This window comes from Psammomys obesus, unplaced genomic scaffold, assembly GCF_907164565.1.
Source record: "Psammomys obesus unplaced genomic scaffold, mPsaObe1.curated_primary_1811, whole genome shotgun sequence".
Classification (NCBI taxonomy): domain Eukaryota; kingdom Metazoa; phylum Chordata; class Mammalia; order Rodentia; family Muridae; genus Psammomys; species Psammomys obesus.
This window is the reverse complement of record NW_026596046.1, coordinates 5,223,172-5,244,016: the sequence shown is the minus strand read 5'-3', so window position 1 is coordinate 5,244,016 and position 20,845 is coordinate 5,223,172. Positions and strand designations below refer to the sequence as shown.

General features: G+C 39.7%; 1 protein-coding gene across 1 annotated transcript in view; it reads left to right on the top strand.

The window, feature by feature from the left end:
- Positions 1-20,845, top strand: part of Asb7 (ankyrin repeat and SOCS box containing 7) — a 46,216-nt gene that overhangs the window by 5,919 nt on the left and 19,452 nt on the right. Inside the window, exons 3-4 of the mRNA XM_055623550.1 lie at positions 1,517-1,634; positions 4,087-4,348. Of these exons, the coding sequence (XP_055479525.1) occupies positions 4,138-4,348 (211 nt within the window). The 5' untranslated portion in view covers positions 1,517-1,634; positions 4,087-4,137. The remainder of the gene's footprint in view (positions 1-1,516; positions 1,635-4,086; positions 4,349-20,845) is intronic.

Below are 20,845 nucleotides of genomic sequence, written 5' to 3'. Positions count from 1 at the left end.
ATTTTTTTTGTTTGTTTTATTTTTAGGGATTATGTTTGTTCTTTGACAACTTCATACCTGTATACATTGACTTCAGTTTACTCTCACCATCCACTTCTCTTCCCCCACCCCACTCCTGCCTGCCAGTTTCTTCCCCCACATTGATTTTAACCAGGATTGTCTGTGTGACCCCAGCCAGGTTGATAACCATCAGCTGGAACCTATCATGGTACTGCTAGCTACCATGTAGATGCCATCATAGGAAAAGTGATTAATGGCCTCTGATCCTGGAGAGCTCTGAAGCTGGCTTCTTCGTCCCTGTGGCTGTGGCTTTACTGTGGCTCTCTTTGAGCACTTTCTTGCCTGCAGCCACTGGTAGATGCTCCAGGCTCTTGTAGACTTCCCACCTCAGTCGTAGTTTCTGCAAGGATTCCTTCCTGGTATTTATGGTTTGCTTTGAAGGAGTTGTTCTGACCATGCCTACTTCATTTATTTGGAAATAATAGGCACAGTTTGCACTCACATTTTAGTTCCATGTGCAGGCTAACATTTTGCCTTCCTTAAAGACTCAGATGAGGAAAAGTAGAACATCAGGAGAACAAAAGGAAGACATGAATTGTTCTAATGAGCGCTGAATGTCCCTTGCACACCTAGAGAACCTACCACTGCCACTCTTGACCCCCACAGGTCAGATTGGCAGATGCCCTCTCCATTTCTTTGTCTGAAAATTCAACTGCTAAGGGCTCACCACCCCCACCTTCAAAAGGGATGGCAGGTCTCCCAGTAGGTTAATTCATAGAGTGACTTCCTTGTGATGTTGTAGGAGAATCTCTTATGTCCTTAACCTGAATAGAATGCACAGTGCTGGGATTTAGTTGGAATGGGGAAAGAATCTTGGTTATTTGTTTTGTTTTGTAGAGAGAGAAAGGTCGGGTTTTAATTGTTTTGTTGTTTAAGGATTCATGTGGAGAAGGTAGCACAAACTCTGGCTAGTTGACTAGTTTGTTGTGTGTATGTAAACGTTATTGACGGCGTGCCTTTAAGGCACATGAGAAACTGCCATTGAATAGATTCATCTTCTACTTCTCAAAGTTTACATTTGGCCCTGGGAAGCTGCTGTATTGAATGCACATATTTTGTCCTTTTAGTCCTGTTTAAAAAGAGCAGGTGACTGATGGTGCTCTTAAAAAGCAATTCAAAGAAAGTGGGCCTGAAGATATATTCCCAGTAGAAGAAACAAGGATCTCAGCTTGTATCCAGATTCCAAATGTGTGATCTGTTATTTTCTTTATTTACTCTTTTGAAAGAAGCTGGGTGTGGGGAAGAAGGGCACAAAAGCTCAAAAATAAGTCATATTTGATTGCATCTTGGAGATGGTTGTGAGCAACAAGATCATTTTCTCCAAAACCACCTTGAGTCCTCTGTCGATTGTTGTAAACTCCTGAAATTTAGAGCCATCAGGAAGTATACTGCTGACAGCTGTGGCTCTTTGTTCACTTAGGAAGCTCCCTGTGACTGTGATTGGATTTGTTTGTAGGTGAAGAAGGCTACTGCTCTCGGGTCTGTACACACTGGGAGCCCCTTTCCCACGATGCTGCACATACACAATGGTTATTAGATGACCTGTCTACCGAGAAGAGACATTCTTCTGGAAGGTAAGATAACTCAGCGTCATCAGTCTCCTATGCTCTTTCAAGGAAAATCCCAATTAACTTTTTCTTTTCATCTTAAAAATCTGCTAATGAGTTGGTTGGGGCTGTAGGCTTAGTAATATAGTATGTGTTTAGCAGGCTCAAGGCTCTGAGTTCAGTCCCTAGCACTGTTATAATAGCGTTGAACAGAAATGAATGGGTAAAATAGTGAGTTAAAGACCTATCATATCCGTAGTGTAGCAGGCACTGAAAGAAAAAACTAATTTTATCTTGACATTATTTCAGTCTTTTTCCTACATAGTCGACCTCTTTCAAGTGCCAGGATAATCTCCTATTTAAAAACACGCTGTTGGGGTTGGGAAATGTCTTAGTTAGTAAAGCGCTTGGGCACAAGTATGGAGACTGAAGTATGGATCCCCATTTACTTACGTAAAAGCTGGACGTGGCTATGTATGCCTGTAACTCCAGCCCCGCAGTGCAGAAACAAGGAGAGTCATGGAGCCCTGATAGCCAGCTAGTCTCACAGACATGGTGAGGTCAAGGTTCAGTGATGGCTCCTGTCTCAAAAAATAAGGTGAGAGCTGTAGAAGAAGACACCCTAAGTTATCTGTATACACATATACCACACACATATGCCCACAAAACTCACTCTGAGCCAATATGGCGACACACACCTGTAGTCTCAATACTTGGCTGATGGGAGATACCTGGAAGATAGGTTGATCAAGAGCTCAGGGCCAGTCAAGGCTGCCTAGTAAGTCGGGAGGTTAGCCTGAGCTAAATAAGACTGTCTCAGAAAGAGTGATGAAATAAAAAATTCAGAAGCATTTTGTTAAAGATGATGGTCCGAGTGGACAGTAAGAGCTTCCATTAAGGTATCTGATGAGTTTTGATATAGTCTCTTATAGCACTGAAACTAATATGAAACCTATTCTGAAAGGTATTTTTTATGTTAAATTTCTAAGCCAAGAGACTGAATTTCAAGAAAGTAATTAAGTAACGAATCAAAAGGAAACTTGCTTATTTTAAGAAAACAAATTATCAAGAAATTTCTCATTTCCCATTTTTCTCTGAGGAAACAACTAGCTTGATCTTTTAAAATTTATATCACAGTGATAGTGCTGAGAGTGTAGTGATGTCATTTTTACCTGTAAAAGCACATCAGATGTTTGTATTCCTCACCCATGTTGGCTCCACTAAGCTTAGATTACTTTACCTATGTATACTCCATGATGAGAAAGTTTTGCAAGAAAAAGTATTAGTTGCAAAATTATCCTGAAATGCCTAACCTACATGTGAGAACAGAATATCTTCAAAGGGCTTCATCACTTTTTTTTTTCTTTTGAGCAAATTTACTTACAGAAATGGAGGTTAGAAACCAGGAGATTAGTCTAATTGCTTCTTTCAATTCATCCCTGTTGGATGTCTTCCTAGGAGCTTGACAGTCTAGGTTTCTGTATATATTTCAATGCTTCAAAGCACACAGACAGGTTTTGTACCACCACATGAGAAGTAGCCATTTTATTGTGGACTTCCCTGTGTGCATGGATGAGCTCAGTCTCTGTGGGTTTTGAGGACATGCTTTTCTATGACCTGCAGACGCTTTGTACTCCTCATCACTGTTGTTCATTGAAGTCATTTTGTCATGTGGTTAATCAGTGGGATTTTGATCCTGTTATTTGAGCATTTATGAGGTAAAACTTCTGGTGATGAAATTAGGGGAGAAATTTTTAAAAAGAATGACAGCAAAAGAGAGGATAAGATATCATGATCAAATAACCTGAGGTAGGAAAACTGAGAAATTGAGAAAAACAAGCATAAACACACACACATGCACACACTATAAAGTAAATAGAATTTATTTTACTCCAGTTATTTCGCTCAGCCTGCTTCCACCAAGCTTTGTTACCTTGCATTAAAAATGGGATGCTGATGTAGAGGACCTCAGAGACTCCGCCTAGAGACAGCCTTTCCTTCTCAGTTCCTCCTGTGGGCTCTAGTCTTCATAGGGTAACAGGCTGTTTTCTGGTGCTCCATATTCATTGACTCTGACTTGTGAGAGAACCCTTGAGTAGTTTGTGACATAAATCTCAGTAGTGCATCATGTAGATCAGACTTCCCAAGACTGGCACTAGTCTGGCCCCTCTGCTTCTGCCCTGTTGGCTTCCTGTTGCCACCTCTCATTTTACCTGAAACAGCCATATGATCAAATGTAGTTTCAAGTTTTCAAAAAGACTCAGAAGAGATTTTTCTATTAAGTCAGGGGTTTCTTTCTGGCTTTCTCTTTCAACTAATTTGTAATGGGAATGCAACTATTGAAAGTTGTGGTCTTAGCCGAGGCATGTTAGCCAGTACTGTCGCACTGATTTAGGAAACAAACAGTTCTGTGCTGGTCAGTGGGCACAGTGTGCAGGGCCACGTGTTCTAAATTGCGTGTGTTCTATCTTCCCAAAAGGCTGGCTCCTGTTACCTAATGTCTGGTTGGTAAAAAGCGGACTCTGCTAGGATGTTACACCACCACTGCCGGAGGAACCCTGAGCTCCAGGAAGAATTGCAGATTCAGGCTGCAGTGGCTGCCGGGGATGTTCACACCGTACGAAAGATGTTGGAACAAGGCTATTCCCCAAATGGCCGAGATGCCAATGGCTGGACCTTGCTCCATTTCTCTGCAGCAAGAGGAAAGGAGAGATGTGTTCGAGTGTTTCTAGAACATGGAGGTGAGTTTTCCTGGATACCTTTACATGTGATTCTTAAAATGATCTGCTTGCACTGATATTCAGTGTCTTTCTTTCTCCTCTTTGCAAAGATTTTTGTGAGCAAGACACTGAGTTTTGTTTCAGACCATCCTGTTGAGTGGGCTTTCCCCCAACACATGTACTTTCTATAGGCAGTCAGGCCACCCCAGGTCTCTTCAACTCAGAGCCTGTATTAGGGCTGGTTGCCACTTGGGTTTTAGAGGCAGAAGTGGTTGTGGTGCCTGCCCCTGGGGAGTTGCCCAGGTTTCCCCTTTTGGAAATTGTTCAAGCAGAGGAACCTAGCATAGGCCCCCCTAACATCTCAGCCCTCCCATCCCTGGGGCTGTGGATTTGCCTTCCTTTTCCTCTTGTATGGTTTCTCTTCTTTCTGCCTTTTCCAGAACTTACAAGGTAACTAGGTATGCTAGAAAGCTGCTTCCCTGAGGTCTGAGTCTGTAGACAGACATGGTTGGTGACTACATTTGCCATTTTATATGTCTGCTTCAGAAAACTGTCCATTGACTCTTTTCTTCAGGGAATTTCAACTTCATATCTTAAAGATAGGAGGTCGGTGTATGTGTATGTCTGTTCATACATGTCATTTATGTTTACATATTATTTATATGTACATATATAAAATGCTTAAAAATTATATAGTATAACATACTATATAAATATATTAGTATAATTCACAAATAAATAAATTATATATTGTGTAAGTATATAATATTTTTTTATTTTATATACGTATATATTGTGTATATATATTAGAGTGTAAAACAGCTTGTCTGGACCATCCTAGGGTCTGGATTGCTCAGCAGTTAATTGATTTATTCCAAGAGTGTACTTTGATAAAACACTGGCCAGACTTGCTTGCCTTCTGAGGAGAACTGTTAGAAGTTCCCCAGGTCTCACCAGGCCATTATGTGACTGTGTGAATGCTAAGGCTACGAGCATAGGCTCTCTCCAAGATAAGGCTAAATCCAAGCCTAGGAGTGGTCATGTGTCCCAGTGGCCCGAAATGGGAACTATATGCCCCATGTCATTGGCTGTGGTCAGAATCCAGGAGTTCACCTGCCTGTGCCCACTCATGTCTGTCTTTCAAGCCATTTCCACCTTTTAAGTTACAGATCTTAGTTCTGAAGTTAATGAAGGGGATGTAAGTAGAATGCCTGGAAGGACAGGATCAGAACATTCCATGCCCATTCCTGGTAAAATTAAGCTAAGAGCAGAACTAGTGTTTGCTTATTTCACCAAGTCCTGTTAACTTTCTAGTTCTGTCATCTTCACTTAAAAAATAAGTTCAGATAGTCAGTTAATGCGTGTATCTCCTTCGAACAAAGCACATCTTTCAGACATATTACAGACAGAAACCAAATCTTGTTTGACCTGCCCAGCTCTTGCCTGCCGCTATTCAGACGCGACCCTGGGCATGAGTGAGCATGGGCGCTTGGTCCTCTAGATACTTCTAGCGCACTTGTAGAAATTGTGCTTCGTGTAGTGTTTAAACTATGTACCACACTGACTTACTGTTCCACCACAGTTGTCTTTCACTCATCTTTATGACACATTTTTTTGTCTTAACGCTCAGCTTTAATATGTGAGCAGTCATAGGAAACACTTCACAGCTGTGGCTGTGGCTGCGGCCTTCTCGGACTTTTTGTGTAAGTCGGTGAGTGAGAAGGGAGAAAAGGAATATCCATTGATGAGTCACATTTGACATACGAGCCTCAGTTCCTAAACATCTCTCTCCTCTACTCCTTGGATAATCAGTTACAGGGGTGGGGAGGGGGTTGTGTGGTAGAGTGTGTATCTTAACATGTGGGAAGTCTGGGGTTCAAGCCCTAACACTGCATTAGGAGAGAGAGACGGAGGAAAAGAGGGAGAGGAGAGAGCACTTGTGTGTGTGGCAGGCTCTGCCATTCATGAACCCACACTGTACAATGTATTACAACTTAGCGCATTTGTAGAATTGGGTATTCAGAACCGCAGTTAATTTCTAGAGTAACTGTTACTACAATAGAAAGAAACCTAAGTGAGTTCTGTTAGTAGGACATTCAGTCTTACTCTGTTCTCTTCAGTGTAGTATTCATTCATATAAATATACTACCATTTGGTTATTCTTTCAACTTTGTTTGTTTGTTTTAGTTTTTTAGAAGGCGTGAAAATTTCTCAGCAGACTTTTGAGAAGATTAAATGTTTTTATTGCCAGTGCAGAGAGGTGGCTGCTAGCTGTCCTTTAATATCAGACTCTCCTTCCAGAAAGTAGCTTTAGTTGGCTGCTTCTGCAGCTGCAGAAATAACCTGTGTGCCTAGGCCTAAGTGGTTTCCAGCCTCTTCCTTTTAGCCTGCTCGTCTTTAATGTTCTGTTCACTATCTTGACTTTTGTCACATAGCAGCTTGTCTGTTAATTCCTTATCAGCGCCTAGGTCAGCCTCAGATTCCACTGTTTGGGTGCAATTGATTTACACTTAACTCCCATTGTGGGACATTTGAAATTGCTCGAATTTTTCTCCTAGGGCCAGTATACAAGGGAGTGTCCTTGACTGGCCGTTTATTTTTTTTTTAACCTTTAATAGAGTTTCTCTCTTAATTCCTAGAAGTACTTGCCAAGTCAAACAGTATTTTATGGATGCTAACATATTTTCCTCCAAAGAGCCTGCACTTCCCTCCTGTACCCTCCCCTGACTGGCCTGGGTAGGTCCCTCGGTCCCTCTCCTGCACATCTCCCAGCAGCGTATTACCAGAGACTGGCTCTCCCTTGTGTGCTGGGCTTACCCCCTTGCAAGGTGACACAAGTATCACAGTGGTGGGACTGAGCTTGTCCCTGTCTTCCCCACTTGTAGGCTTGTTCAGGGGCCCTCCTTTGTTAGTTCTAGGTGGAAACCTTCTTCCCAGCTCGTTGAGGTTCCATGTTCCTATTGCTCTTGCTGTGAGCTGGGTACATTCTATTTTGCCTTTGCCTCCTTGTTTGTGTCTGTTGGGTCTTGGTTAGTAAATACTTCAAACTGCAGAGTAAGTATTCACTTGCATTTTCTTCTCAAGACTCCATGTACTTGATTTACCAGTCTGCCCAGAATTGGTGATTGTACATGAGAAGGTACAGTGTTATCACTCTGCCCCACAAAGGTTGCCTAAACGTCCCTTCTTTCCTCAAGGCTGTGCACTGCTGGGTCACATACACAGCTTTTACATTGTGCTTCCACTTCTGAGTTCTCATTTACTGCTCCAGGACCAGTGTGATGGTGCTTGTACTGTTCTATGAGAATGTTAGTCTAGTGAAAAGAGATTTGGAGAATGTGCCCCCTTATCCCACCGTGTGGCAAGTTGTAAAACAAGTTTGAAACTTAGACCCCACTCCCCTAGCCCCTGCCATGCACAAGGCTTCATTTAGTGCTTAGCACATCCTTCATGTAATGTCCTGGCATATCTATAAATGGCCCTGCAGCCTTGTGGTGTGCAGGAAGCCCATGGACTGTGCTGGGCACCATTGTCCTCACCTGTGATGTTGGACCAGTTACTTGGTCGTCTGGATTCTTTCGTGCTTAGCTGCCTCTTTTCTTCACTTCTTTTCATGGAGCCACTCTTCCATTCTTCAGTGGGGAAACTTCCTTCCTCACCAAGACCATGGATCGATCTCCTACACCTCCCACATTTTATTGCCCTGTCCCCATCCAGTCTCCAAATAATGTGACACTCCTAGGTGGAAGTGGAAATTAAACCCAGTAGGGGCTTCTTATTTCTCCGCACAGAATAATCTCAGTCTGTCATGTGCTCAGCACAACAGCTGGCAGTCTAACCCCTGTAGCTGCGGCTCGGTGCAGCAGCTCCTCCACCTTCTTGGCCCTTTGAGCTTAGAGCCTTAGCCACAGAGTCACTCTAAAGCTCCCCCATCACAGTCTCCTTTTCCTTGCACATGCCTGCTTCCCCTTTAAGACTTCCTAGTGTTTTCTCAGAGAAACCACGTCAGGTCAGGTGAGAACTTTATTTTTGCTTCTGTCTGATGGTGCTGCTGGGCCCTGTATGATGCTCTCTTTCTCTCAGGTAAGACTGTTCCCTGGCCTTATTGCAGCACCAGTCATCAGCATGGTGAAGGACTTTAGCTCCCTCCTCAGTGTCCGTAGCTCTCGTTCACCTAAAGGACCCTAACCTTAACCCTAACCCATGTTTGCACACACATTTGCTCCCAGTAAGAAAGAGAACAGATACCAGTAATCTAAAAATGATTGTTTCCTGATCTCATGAGATAAGACTGATCTTTTCTTTTTAAAACAATTTTTTTTTTTTAAATTGGGTTAGGATTAGAAGCTCCCTAGATTCATGATTGCTGCACTTCCAGATCATTAAATAGGAGAAATGAGGGAAAGAACTTAGAAGAAAGAAGTGAGTTCACTTTGCACTCTGTGCTGCTTCTTTCTCTCTTCGAAGGTTCCTTCTCTGCTTCTGTGTGTGACAGGACTCTGAGATGAATAAGGTGGCCATTTGGTTCCTTACTATGCATTCGCTTATATTCAGAAAATGCTACTGAACACCCAGTGTATGCCAGGGCCTGCTTTTGGTACAACTACAATGGTAAAAGGCTCAGCATTTCACAACCCAGCAGGTAGATAGGTCGGTAGCAAAATTTCTAGATGACCGAGAGTTTACGGTGCTTCACAGCTCTTAAGAGTGATATTTAGTTTTCTATTGGAAAACGAGCCTGGAGTAAATGTAAACCAAGTACCTTAAGTCTTCCACCTTGATGATTCAAGGTAGGCTCCAAACTATGGAGTCTCTCTGTCTGTCTGTCTGTCTGTCTATCTATCTACCTGCCTACCTACCTACTAGAAAAGAACCAAGGCATTTCCAAGAGTGCCAAGTGCTGTTTACAGCAATGCCCCTTTTGTGTGTGAGGTGTGCTGAGCGTATCCAGGATCTCTTCAGAATGCAGGACTCAGGTAGAATTCTTGAAAGTTGTGAAGCAGGAAGAAGGGCTGGAAACATAATGGTGTGGAATATTCTCCTGTGTGGGACGATGACAGTGGGGGTTTGAAGGAGAGGAGCATGTGTGATTTTAAGGATTTAAATAGTTGAGTACGAGCGCAGCAGTTTATTCTAGGGAGAGTGGGTCTTGATGAGGGAGAAGTAGGCAGGGCTGTAGGAAGTTCTCTGAGATTAAGGGAGACCTTTTGCCACTTAGTGAAGTGGAAAAGCTATGCCAGGAAGCAGGCAGAAGAACATAAGAAGGAAGATGTAGAAATCTAAGCCACTAACACAACCAGGAGTTGTTTATCTAAATTTTCACACATGAAAGGATACAAGTAAAAGAAAATACAATATTATCTGTTATTGTTGATTATCAATATTTAATATTGATTTATCTTTTAGTTAAATAGCAGTCATTCCTAAACCAGCTGTATACCCAAATCATCACATAGAGACTGTGATTTATTTAACATAGAGGACAATGCTGGGCAACAATTATTCCATCCTAAACCTCCAAGCCTGCATGCTTCATCCCATTTGGATTTCCTACATTATATTTGCTTTCAGTCATATCTTAGGCCCAGTTCATCTCTCCTGGTGATTCCAGGTCCTCTCCTCCCAGATCTCTCTTCCTCAACCCCCTCCCACTTGTTTCTTTCTCCTCCCCTCTGTACCAGGATGTGCCACCTTATTCTCTCCATTGCTCAGCACTGGCTGGTTGTTTTATTGGCAATACAGAGAACAAATGGTGGCATGTTCATACAAACTTGAGGCAGGTGATGCTTGTCATAATGCAATGTCTGGATTGAAACCAGATAGTGGGGTAGAGAAATCAGCATGTGAATGAACAAGGGTAAGTTGTATACATTCCACAAGAACATTATACCAACAATCTATCAAATCCACATGGTCATATTAGCCAACGAATGATCACAACAAGGTAGTAAACTCAGGACCAAGAGTCAAGGGGAGTGATGTAAGCCTGTGAAGAAGCTTGCTGAGAAACAGCTGTGCTGCTATGGGGGAACCAGGTTTGCTTAAAACAGCAAAACTGTGTTTGAGTTGTATAACAAAAAGCAGGGGTTGAGGGTGAGACCCATTCTCTTGTTTAACTCAGCCTGTGCAGTATAAAAGAGGCTATTGCATTTCAGTGAAACTAGACAGATTCAGTCCTTAGTTTGAGAACTGGCCACATTTTTAAGTGCTTAGTCATCACATGTGCCGAGTGGTACTGGATGGGTAAATGACGTTTTGTTGCCTTACATATTGCTTCAAAATAGTCAAAATTGGGTTTTCAAATGTCTAAAACCTTGACATTTTCAACACAAATGACTGTATATACCTCTGTACAAATCCTGGTAGTTGGGCTGGTGAGACAGAGAGCTCAGCAGTAAAGGCACTTGCCACGCAAACCTGTGCAGTCTGGGTTCAGCCCTCAGAAGGCATGTGAGTGTGGAAAGGGAGAAGCGATTCCACAGAGTTGTGTTCCCTCCCCACACCTCTAAAAGTTCGAAGACCATGTTGGACATTTCAAAACAAATATGAGGAAGAAACTGTCATTGTGCATTTGTTTAGATACACTGATTTTGTGAACTTACTCTGGGGCCTTTGACTGATGTAGTAGAACTTAAGTAATAGAGGACATTGCCAGGTCCTCTCAGGGAAGCAGGCAGCATCCTCTTGATAGACACACGGAAATAAGTGAGAGGGAGGTAGCATTCCAAGACACACAGGCGGCAGAAGGAAGGGCTGTTTGTAACTCTGCAGAAATGAAAGATAATCCCAGGTGTAGTAAAAGTAAGCATATGATTGGAATTTGTGGAAACATTTTTGGAAAGCAACTTGGTAGTATGTATTAGGGCTTTTGCCCAGAAAACCTCTTAGTTTAAACTTGATTGTGTAATATTTAAACTTTATTAATTTACTCCAAGGATAAAGTCTTAAATGCAGAAAATATTTTCAACATAAAAATGCTGTACCCCTCTCACTTTTCCTTTCTTTCTTTTGTTCATTTAATCATTGGCAATGGCATAAAACAAGATGCTTGAAATCATTATTTAGTTAGAGAGAGAGACAATGTTTGTCTGTGTGTCTGATAGCACAGCCCAGGGGAAGAATGTTTTTAAAATAGTTTTCAAGCTATTACAATTACAGAGTGAAAGCAGGAATGTAAACAACAACACAACAAAAAAACAGAACCTCTCCACCTAGCCACATCCTTCACCAGGATCTATCGTAGTAAGACTCCCTGACCTTCCCATCTATGCCGCCTTCCCATCCATGCCACCTTTGCATCCTTGCCACCTTCTCATCCATGCCATCTTCCAGTCTAAGCTATCGTGTCACCAACCTGTCAGATCTAGCCTGGGTCCTTCATCCAGTGTCACAGCCTAGTCTGGCCACCCTTGTCTGTGCCATTACTAATCTCGAGTCTTCTGCAAAGACCTTACCTACCTAACCTCCAACCCACAGGCCCCTCCCACACATATCCAGCCTTATCACTCAGCCAGATCAACCCCCACACTCCAGGCTGGAGCTACATCCTGAACTCTGTTCCATTGTTCACCATCCCTGAACATGCTTTCATTTTCTCCAGCCTGCTCTGTCCATATAAAACTTAGAAATCTGCATGCCCAGATCTCATCTCAAAAATATCAGCAATGAAAAATCAAGCCAGTATTTTCTCTCCTAAATCTGTAAGTCCCATAGAAACGTTTGTGAACAAGAATTACCTACATGAACACCAGGACACAGAATTTAAAAAGAAGAATTATATGTTTCATCAAAGAATTCAAGGATTTTAAAAAGCCACAAAAAGCACACTGAAATTAAGGAAAAAGAAAAAAAACTTAATGAAAATAAATACCCGAGTCATGCCCAAGGAAACACAAACATAAAGCTGATGGAAACGACAAGCATAACCCAGGTCTTGAGAATGGAATTCAGTAAGGAGATAAAAAGAGAACTCAAGCTGAAATGATAATGGAATTGAATAACCAAAATAACTCAACTACAAAACTCAGAGGAAAACCTTGTGAGTAGAATGAATCAAACAGAAGGTACAGAATCAGGACTTGAAGATAAAGTAGAAGGAATATGAAAAATTAATAAGCAAGGAATATGAAAAATTAGAACAAAAAAAAAAAAACAGAAAAGGAACCTACAGGGAATGTGGGAGCCATGCGGTTGAGGCAGGGACTGGGGTTGACAAGACTTTAAATTATAGGCAAGATGAGGGGGGAAAATCCTTCAACAAGATTATAAAAGAAAACTTCCCCAAACTAAGAAAAAGACATACCCATATAGATTCAAGAAGCACAAAGAACAAATAAGACAAGAAAAAAAAATTTCCAAAGTATGTCATAGTTAAAAACACTTAGCAAGCATACATAACACAGAAATTGTATTGAATGCTTCAAGTGAAACACTCAAATCACATATAAAGGAAAAGTTAGAATGACAGCTGATTTCTTGATGGAAACCTTAAAAACCAGAAGATCCTACAGCAGTGCGTTTGAAATCCTAAAAGACTATGACAGCCAGCCTAAACTAGTAGATAACAAATACCCACCATAAAGGAAGGAGAAATAAAAACTTCCCATAATATAAACAACCTAAAAAAAATTATATCCAACAGACCAAACCTAAAGAAAATACAGGAAATAATATTTAGACTGAAGAGAAGAATGAACATAGCAGAGAGACTGTAGGAAAAAAATACAAAGCCATAATTAGCAATAAAATGAAACATAAACTACCACTGTGTGAGAAGACACAGCAAAAATCAACAACACAATACCCACAACTAACACACATTTTAATAAGAACTTTAAATATGAATGGCTTCAGTTCTCCAATCAAAAGACACAGGCTTATGGAATGGATCAAGAAACAAAACCCATCAATTCATTCTCTATAAAAACACATCTTAGCTTTAAAGATTGGCATCACCTTACAGTAAAAAAAAAAAAAAAAAAAAAAATGGATAAAAGGACTCCAATCAGATGGGACCAGGAACTAAACAGGTATAGTTACCCTAATATCTGACAAAACAGACATCAAACTAAAATGAATCCAGGATAGAGAGGGATATTTCTTCCTAATCAAAGGTACAGTTAACTAAAAAGACATTACTATCCTTTACATATATGCATCAAACTCTGGTGTACCCAATTTCAGTTAAAACAAAACAAACAAAAACTACTACTAGATTTAAAGACAAATATTCAAAAGTTAGCATCAGCTTATTAACAGTGATTTTAATACTCCACTTTCTCCAACAAATGGGTGGGTCATCTGGACCAAAAATAAACAGAAATGTCAGAATTAATTTACATACATTAAATGAGCATAGCAGATACCTACAGGATATTCCACCTAAACAACAAAGAATACACATTTTACTCAGCAGCATACAGAAGCTTTCCTAAAATAGAGCATATCCAGGAGCACAAAACAAATCTTATAAATTCAAATTCAAATCTTCTGATCAGAATGCAATAAAACTTGAAATTGGCAGCAAGCAAATCTCTTGTAAATTCACAAACTCATAGAGATTAAGCCACATATTACTGAATGATAAGTGTGTCAAAGAAGAACAATTTTAAAAGTAGCTGGAACTAAGTGAAAGGGAAGACACAACACCACAAAGCTTCTAGGACCATTCAAAGTAGCCCTCCAAGGGAAATTTGTAGTTCTGGGTGGCGGCATCAAAATAATCTGAGCACAAATAAATGACTTAATGATCCAACACACACACACACCAAAAAAAAAAAAAAAAAATTAGGGAAACAATAAACCAAATCCAAACCTAGTCAATGGCAAGAAATAATTGCAATCAGAGCAAATATTATTAAAATAGAAATAATCAACTTATCTTCTCAAAGAGCTCGTTCTTTGAGAAGATAAGTGAAATAGACCCTTGGCCCAACTAACCATAATAACAGAATCAGAAATGAGTGAGTAAAAATTCCAATATATACCAAAATAAGTTCAAAATATTATAAGAGAATATTTTAAAAACCTGTACTCCATTAAGCTGGAAAATCTAAAAGACATGGTTGGATTTCTAGATTCAACCAAAACACCAAAATTAAACCAAGAAGACAATAACCTATAACAGACCCATAACAAATGAGATTGAAGTAGTAATAAAAAGCCTTCCAACTTAAAATAAAATCTGCATCTAGATGAATTTACAGCAGAATTCTACCAGACATTCAAAGTAGAACTACAGCCAATCTCTTTTAAACTATTCTAAATAAAAAGAAGGAACACTCCCAAACTCCTCCTATGAAGCCAGTATCATTCTAACACCCAGACCTGATAGAGATGCAACAAAAAACTCCAGACTTATATCTCTGATGAGCATAGACCTCAATAAAGCTCAATAAAATACTTGAAAATTGAGTATAGACACATATCAGAGATTATCTGCTTTGACCAAGCTGGCTGTATCCTGAAATGCAGGGATGGTTCACAATAAGCCAGGTCAATATGTGTAATAAATTACATAAACGGGCTTAAAGACAGAAATCACATGATCATCTTAGTATACTAGAATGCCTTGACAAAATTCAACCTTTGTTGTTGTTGTTGTTATTAAAAGCTCTAGAGAGTGTAGGGCTAGAGGAAAACACTTCAACACAGTAAATCTAAATATGTGAAACCCAGAGCGAACAACATTCTAAATAGAGAAAAGCTTGAAGAAGTCTTATTGAAGGCAGGAATGAAACCCAGATGTCCCCTGTCTTCACTCCTCAACATTATGCTCGAAGTACTACAGCTTAGTACTAAGCAATAAGGCAAGAGAAGGCAATTAAATGGGATAGGGAAAGAAGTCAAATGAAGTACTACAGCTTAGTACTAAGCAATAAGGCAAGAGAAGGCAATTAAATGGGATAGGGAAAGAAGTCAAATTATCTTTTTTTTTTTTTTTCAGATGATGGGATACTGTATATGAAATCCCAAAAATTCTACCAGAAAATTTCTAGAAATGATGAACAAATTCAGAATGAGGCAGGGTACAGAATCAAACTGCACAAATTTTCTGTACACCACTAACAAACATAAAAAGATCATACACACACTTTCATTCACAATAGTCTCAAAGAAAATAAACAATCTTGGAATAAAATTAACCAAGGACCTTTAATAATGAATACTTTAAAACTCTCAAGAGATAGACTAGAAACTTGAAAGACACCCCATTAGTAAAATTGATATTGTGAAAATGACTTTTACAAAAAGCTATTTTCAGATTCAGTGCAATTTTAATCAAATCCTCATCACATTCTTCACAGAAATATGCAAAACTACCCTAAAATTCATTGAAACTATATAGCCAAAACAATCCTGGAAAAAGAAAAAGAAAGCACAAATGATTACCATTCCAGATCTTTAGACTATATTACAGAGCCATAGTAATAAAAACAGTGTGGTACTGCCACAAAAACAGACATGGAGACCAATGGAACAAAATCAAAGACCTCTAATGTTAGTATACTTAACTTCAGCCATTTAATATTTGACAAAGACATCAAAAACATAAACTGGAGAAAGACTCTTCAACAAATGATACTGGGCAAACTGGATGTCCACATGCAGAAGAATTCAGTTAGACCTGGATCTATCACCCTACGCAAAAACTCATTCCAAATGCATAAACACAGAAACAACTAGAAGAAAACATAGGTATCACTGTTCATTATATAGGAGTAGAAAAGGGTTATATGAATAGGATCCCCTTTGCCCAAGAATGGAAGCCAACAGTTTACATGCAGGTTTATGAAAGTAGAGTTCTGCACAGCTAAAGAAACAATCAGCTGGGTATGGTGGCACATGCCTTTAATCCCAGCACTCAAAAGGTAGAGGCAGGTGGATCTCTGGGAATTTTAAGCCAGCCTAGTCTACAGAGCAAGTTCTAGGATAGCCATAGCTATTACACTGAGAAACCCTGTCTCAAAAAGCCAAAAGAAAGAACAGATGAACAGGAAGCCTGCAGAATAGGAAAGAATCTGCTAACTATCCATCTGTCAAAGGATTAATATCCAGAATATACAAAGAATTCATAACAAAAAATCCAAATGGTCTATTTGGAAAATGTCTCAGGCTTGAGCAGAAAGTTCTCAAAAGAAGAAAAAAAATGGCTGAGAAATATCTCCAAAAATGTTTATTATTCCTAGCCATTAGGGAAATACTAGTCAAAATGACTTAGAGGTTTCATGTTACCCTGTCAGAATGGCAAAAATTGACAAAACAATAGATTACAAATGCTGGAGAGGACACGGGAAAAGAAGACCCCCATTCACTCTTGCTGGGATTGCAAACTGGTGCAGCCATGATAGAAATCAGTGAGGAAAAGTCTTTAAAAGCTAAAAATAAATCTGCCATATAACCCACTATACCATTCATTGGCTTATGCTGAAAGGACTTGACATCTTAATCTATAGGTACTTGCTTAGTCATGTTCATTGCTGCTCTGTTCACAATAACTAGGAAATGGAAAACAACCTAAATATCCTTCAACCCATAATGGATAATTAAAGTATGATGGTAAATATTCCCTAATTAATGCTATTCATATGTAAAGAATTGAAATCATGAACACTGAAAGTTAGTGAATGAACTTTAGTTGTGTAACTCAGACTCAGAAAGACAAATGCCACGTGTTCTGTCTTATTGCAGGCTCCTAGCTCTAGATCTTCAGATGTGAATGTAGATTCCATAGTAAATGCAGAAACCAAGGAACTCAGAGGGGACCATTATTGGGGAGTTGGAGGTGAAGGAGAATTAGAAAGGAATAGCAGGGTATAAGTGATTTGAATAGGGAAAGACAGGCCTCTAATTAGGAGCAGGGTACAAATAATTTAAATAGGTAAAAGGAGGACTGTAATTAGTGAGAGGGAGAGATAAATACAGAAGAAAGAAGGAGGAAGTTATCATAACCTTTATAGATGTCTGTAAAAGTCATAATGAATTATGCTGTTGTCTACCTAAAAAATCTATAATACGTATGTCTGTGTATTAATATGCATAGATATTTTATATGAAAATGTCTCATTTGAGCTGACAGTAAGCCTTCCAAGAGCTAATCTAACAAAAATCTCAACTCTAGACATGAGAAACCTGTCTTGAGTTGTTGCTCAGGGTTGTCTGAGAGACTCCCAAAACATCACAGGCTATTGCTGTGAACCTTGGTTGCTCCCCAGTAGTAGAAGGGTAGGTCTTATTGCTGAAGACACCAGGACCCAGAAGCCCTGACTGGGAACTGACCCAAAAGCCTCTTCTCTCAGGACTAGCTCTCATTCTACAAGAGGTGTCATACAAGCCTCTAAAGGAAGGAAGTAACCAACAGTCCTATCCGGCTATGATGCCTGTGGTCCAGCAACAGTCAGCTTGGCTAACCTAAGGGTGCAGTAGTGGCACACACACCTTGGTGGTAACCAGCAGCTCTCTAATTAGACGTAGGACCCACCTAACAACAGGGTAAACATGCCTGGAACTGGAAATCTAACCAACTACCAAGACCTAGTGACACTATGGATCTTAGAGGAAAACTACAGCTGCCACTTTGCTAGGCCAGCATATTCTTTAGCTACGATAAGTATAAGTATAGTCCTCACCCTTTATCAAGGAAACTTCCCTTTTCCAAGAGACAAGTTGTGGCTCCCACTTCCAATGAATGCATCTCGAGTATCTGTGGCTCGGTGAATTTTGAGGAAGAGGAGCTAAAAAGATTGTAAAAGCCAGAGGATCAGGAATTTGCTGTAAGATTGTGTCTCCTAGTATTATGAGAAGACACACACTTGAAATCTCACCAATATGACTGTCCAAACATGAGCTCATGCCAAAGTAGACAGCAAAACCCACGAGGTCTTAACCCTACACAACTGCAGGCAGTTAAGGAGTGCTGAGATTGAGAGAAACAGAGCCCTAATTGGTTATCCAATTCCAAGTGGTCAGCCCTGAGTGTATGCATACACAGACTGAGCAGCTTTTGAGTACATGTATATACATATGTGTGTAGAACAACTATTAATGAAACAAAAGGAGGTCATGAATTTGAAAGAGAGCAAGGAGAGGTATTTGAGAACAGGGAAAATGGCATAATTGTGTTAATCTTAAAAATAAAAGAAAAAATATTTTTAAAAACCCCACAAACCAGTGTAATAGAAAGAACAAAATTGATGAAGTTGAAAGAAAAAAAAAATGTACTTCTTTGAAATGATTGATAAAACTGAAAAATCTGTAGCCAGACTGAAAATGAGAAAAGACATGAGCAGTTTTGGGACTGGGAACAGACAAGGAATTCAGTGAGCTTCGTGTTATGGAGAAGAATTCCATTCCTTGCAAGACACAAATTGTGAAAACTGACCCATAGAAAAAGAATGCTTTAATCACTGTCTATAGAGTTGAAAATTTTAGTGTTTCATTAAAACATCTACCAAGAAAGCTACAGGCCCCACCAGTTTTCCTAGTTTTGAGTATTAATGGGACAAAAAGTAATCTTGTACACATTGTTTAGAGGAGGGAGTGCTCCCTAACTCACTGTACAGTACTACCTGTGTCCCTGGTGCAGAGCCAAAGCCACAGGCAGAAAAGGAACTAAAGAGCAATGGCCTTATGACAGCAGACAGAGGTTCTAGCTAGATACTAACTAAATGCTACCATCTGTAACACTTTTGAAGGGATGCCACAGCGTGGCTATGTAGCATCTAGCTCAGGAATTCAAGGTTTGTTTAACATCTACAATCCCTTGAGTTGTTTGCCAGGTTAATAGAATCAGAGATAAGGGCCACATCCTGTGACAACACTGCCTGTTGATGACTGAGCAAGCAAACCTGCAACACAAGACCTAGGAGAAGCTGCAGCTAGCTTTGCACTCAGTGTTGAACTGAATACCTTTCTTCCAAACAGGTATAGGAGGGTGTATGTGCTTTTGCTATTTTTATACAACTTGCTCTTATATTCTCATCATTGGAGTAAAAGAACAGTAAAGCAATGGGAAAGGGACAAGTAAAAGTGTTATGGCTTGCAAGATGGCTCAGCAGTTAAGCATTTGCTGTACAAACCTGACCTGAATTTGATGCCTGGAAGGAAAGAACTGACTCCTAAAAGTTGGCCTCCATAGGCATATCTTTGAATATGTGGCCCCTGCTCTTATACACACTAATAATAACAAATAAAAAGTATAAGTCTCTTAAATATACATATATGCATTAGGTATATATATCTATACATACATATTTATATACATACTTACATATATATGTATATGTGTACATAAACACACATATGTATGATGTACTGAAGCTAAAAAGTGAATTGAGCTAGATTGCAGGTAAGTATTATAAAACTCAAATTCTACCAACAGTTAAGATCTGGAGGATGAAGTAGCAGCTCATAATAGCAACAATTTAAAGTTTTTAATATTAATTTTAATTAAATATATAGCTATACTGAAACATTGCTGGGGTGGAGTAAAAAAGTCCTAAATAAATAGAGAAGTGTTCCATGTTCGTTACATGGCAAAATTAGTATTATGTATATCTTTTGGGGGAGTTTGCCATCTGTAAATTGGTCTAATTAAAACAGTAGAAATTAGGCTAGGCTTGTATGAAGATACTAACAACCTAATTTGAAAGTTTATTAGCTGAAATAATTTTTTAAAAGTAGGAGGAGTAAACATCGCCTGATATCAAACATGCTATAAAGCTACACTACTTTAAAATGTCTGTGACTGGCATATGGAAAAACTGTTTGATTTTTTATTATTTGTTTGATTCCTTTTTTTTTTTTTTTTTTTTTCTGGGTGCTGGGGTTGTACTGAGGGTCCTGTGTATGCTGGGTAAGCCTGTTGCCACTGAGCTTCATGTCTGGCCGTTGATTTGAGATAGGGTTTTGCTATGTAGCTTATTCTGGCCTTGAACATGTTCTGAGGCTGGCCTCAAACTCACCGTTCTTCTACCTCCGCCTCCTGAGTGTGTGCCACCATACCCAGCTAGGAAGTATTTTTAGATAAGTGGAACGGTTCAGAAATAAAACTACACTTAGATGGTAAAGTGAATTTCAGCAAAGACAGCAGGATAAGTCATTGAGAAAAAGCTATTTGTGTGTGTGTGTATAAGGGGAACATGCATATGTGTATACACCTGTGCACACAGGTGTATGTATGAGAGGGTATACATGTATTGGAGTATACATGTAGTATACATGTAGTGACCAGAGGACATGCCTTAGGTGTCCTGTTTTCTTCTTTCTCACTGGGATCTGGGAATAGAACAGAGATCATCTGGCGCTCTTGGCAAGCACCTTTACCTGCTGAACCATCTCACTGTCCCCATCACCCTGTTTTGTAAAGACAGTGTTTTAGCAAATGGTGTCAAAACAAAGTAGATAGCCATATGGCAAATGATGAACCTTGATCTTACTCTTCAGCATTCACAAATGTTAACTGTAGTAGATCATTGACCTAAATGGTTTAAAGTGCAAACTTTTTAGAAGAAAAGAAAA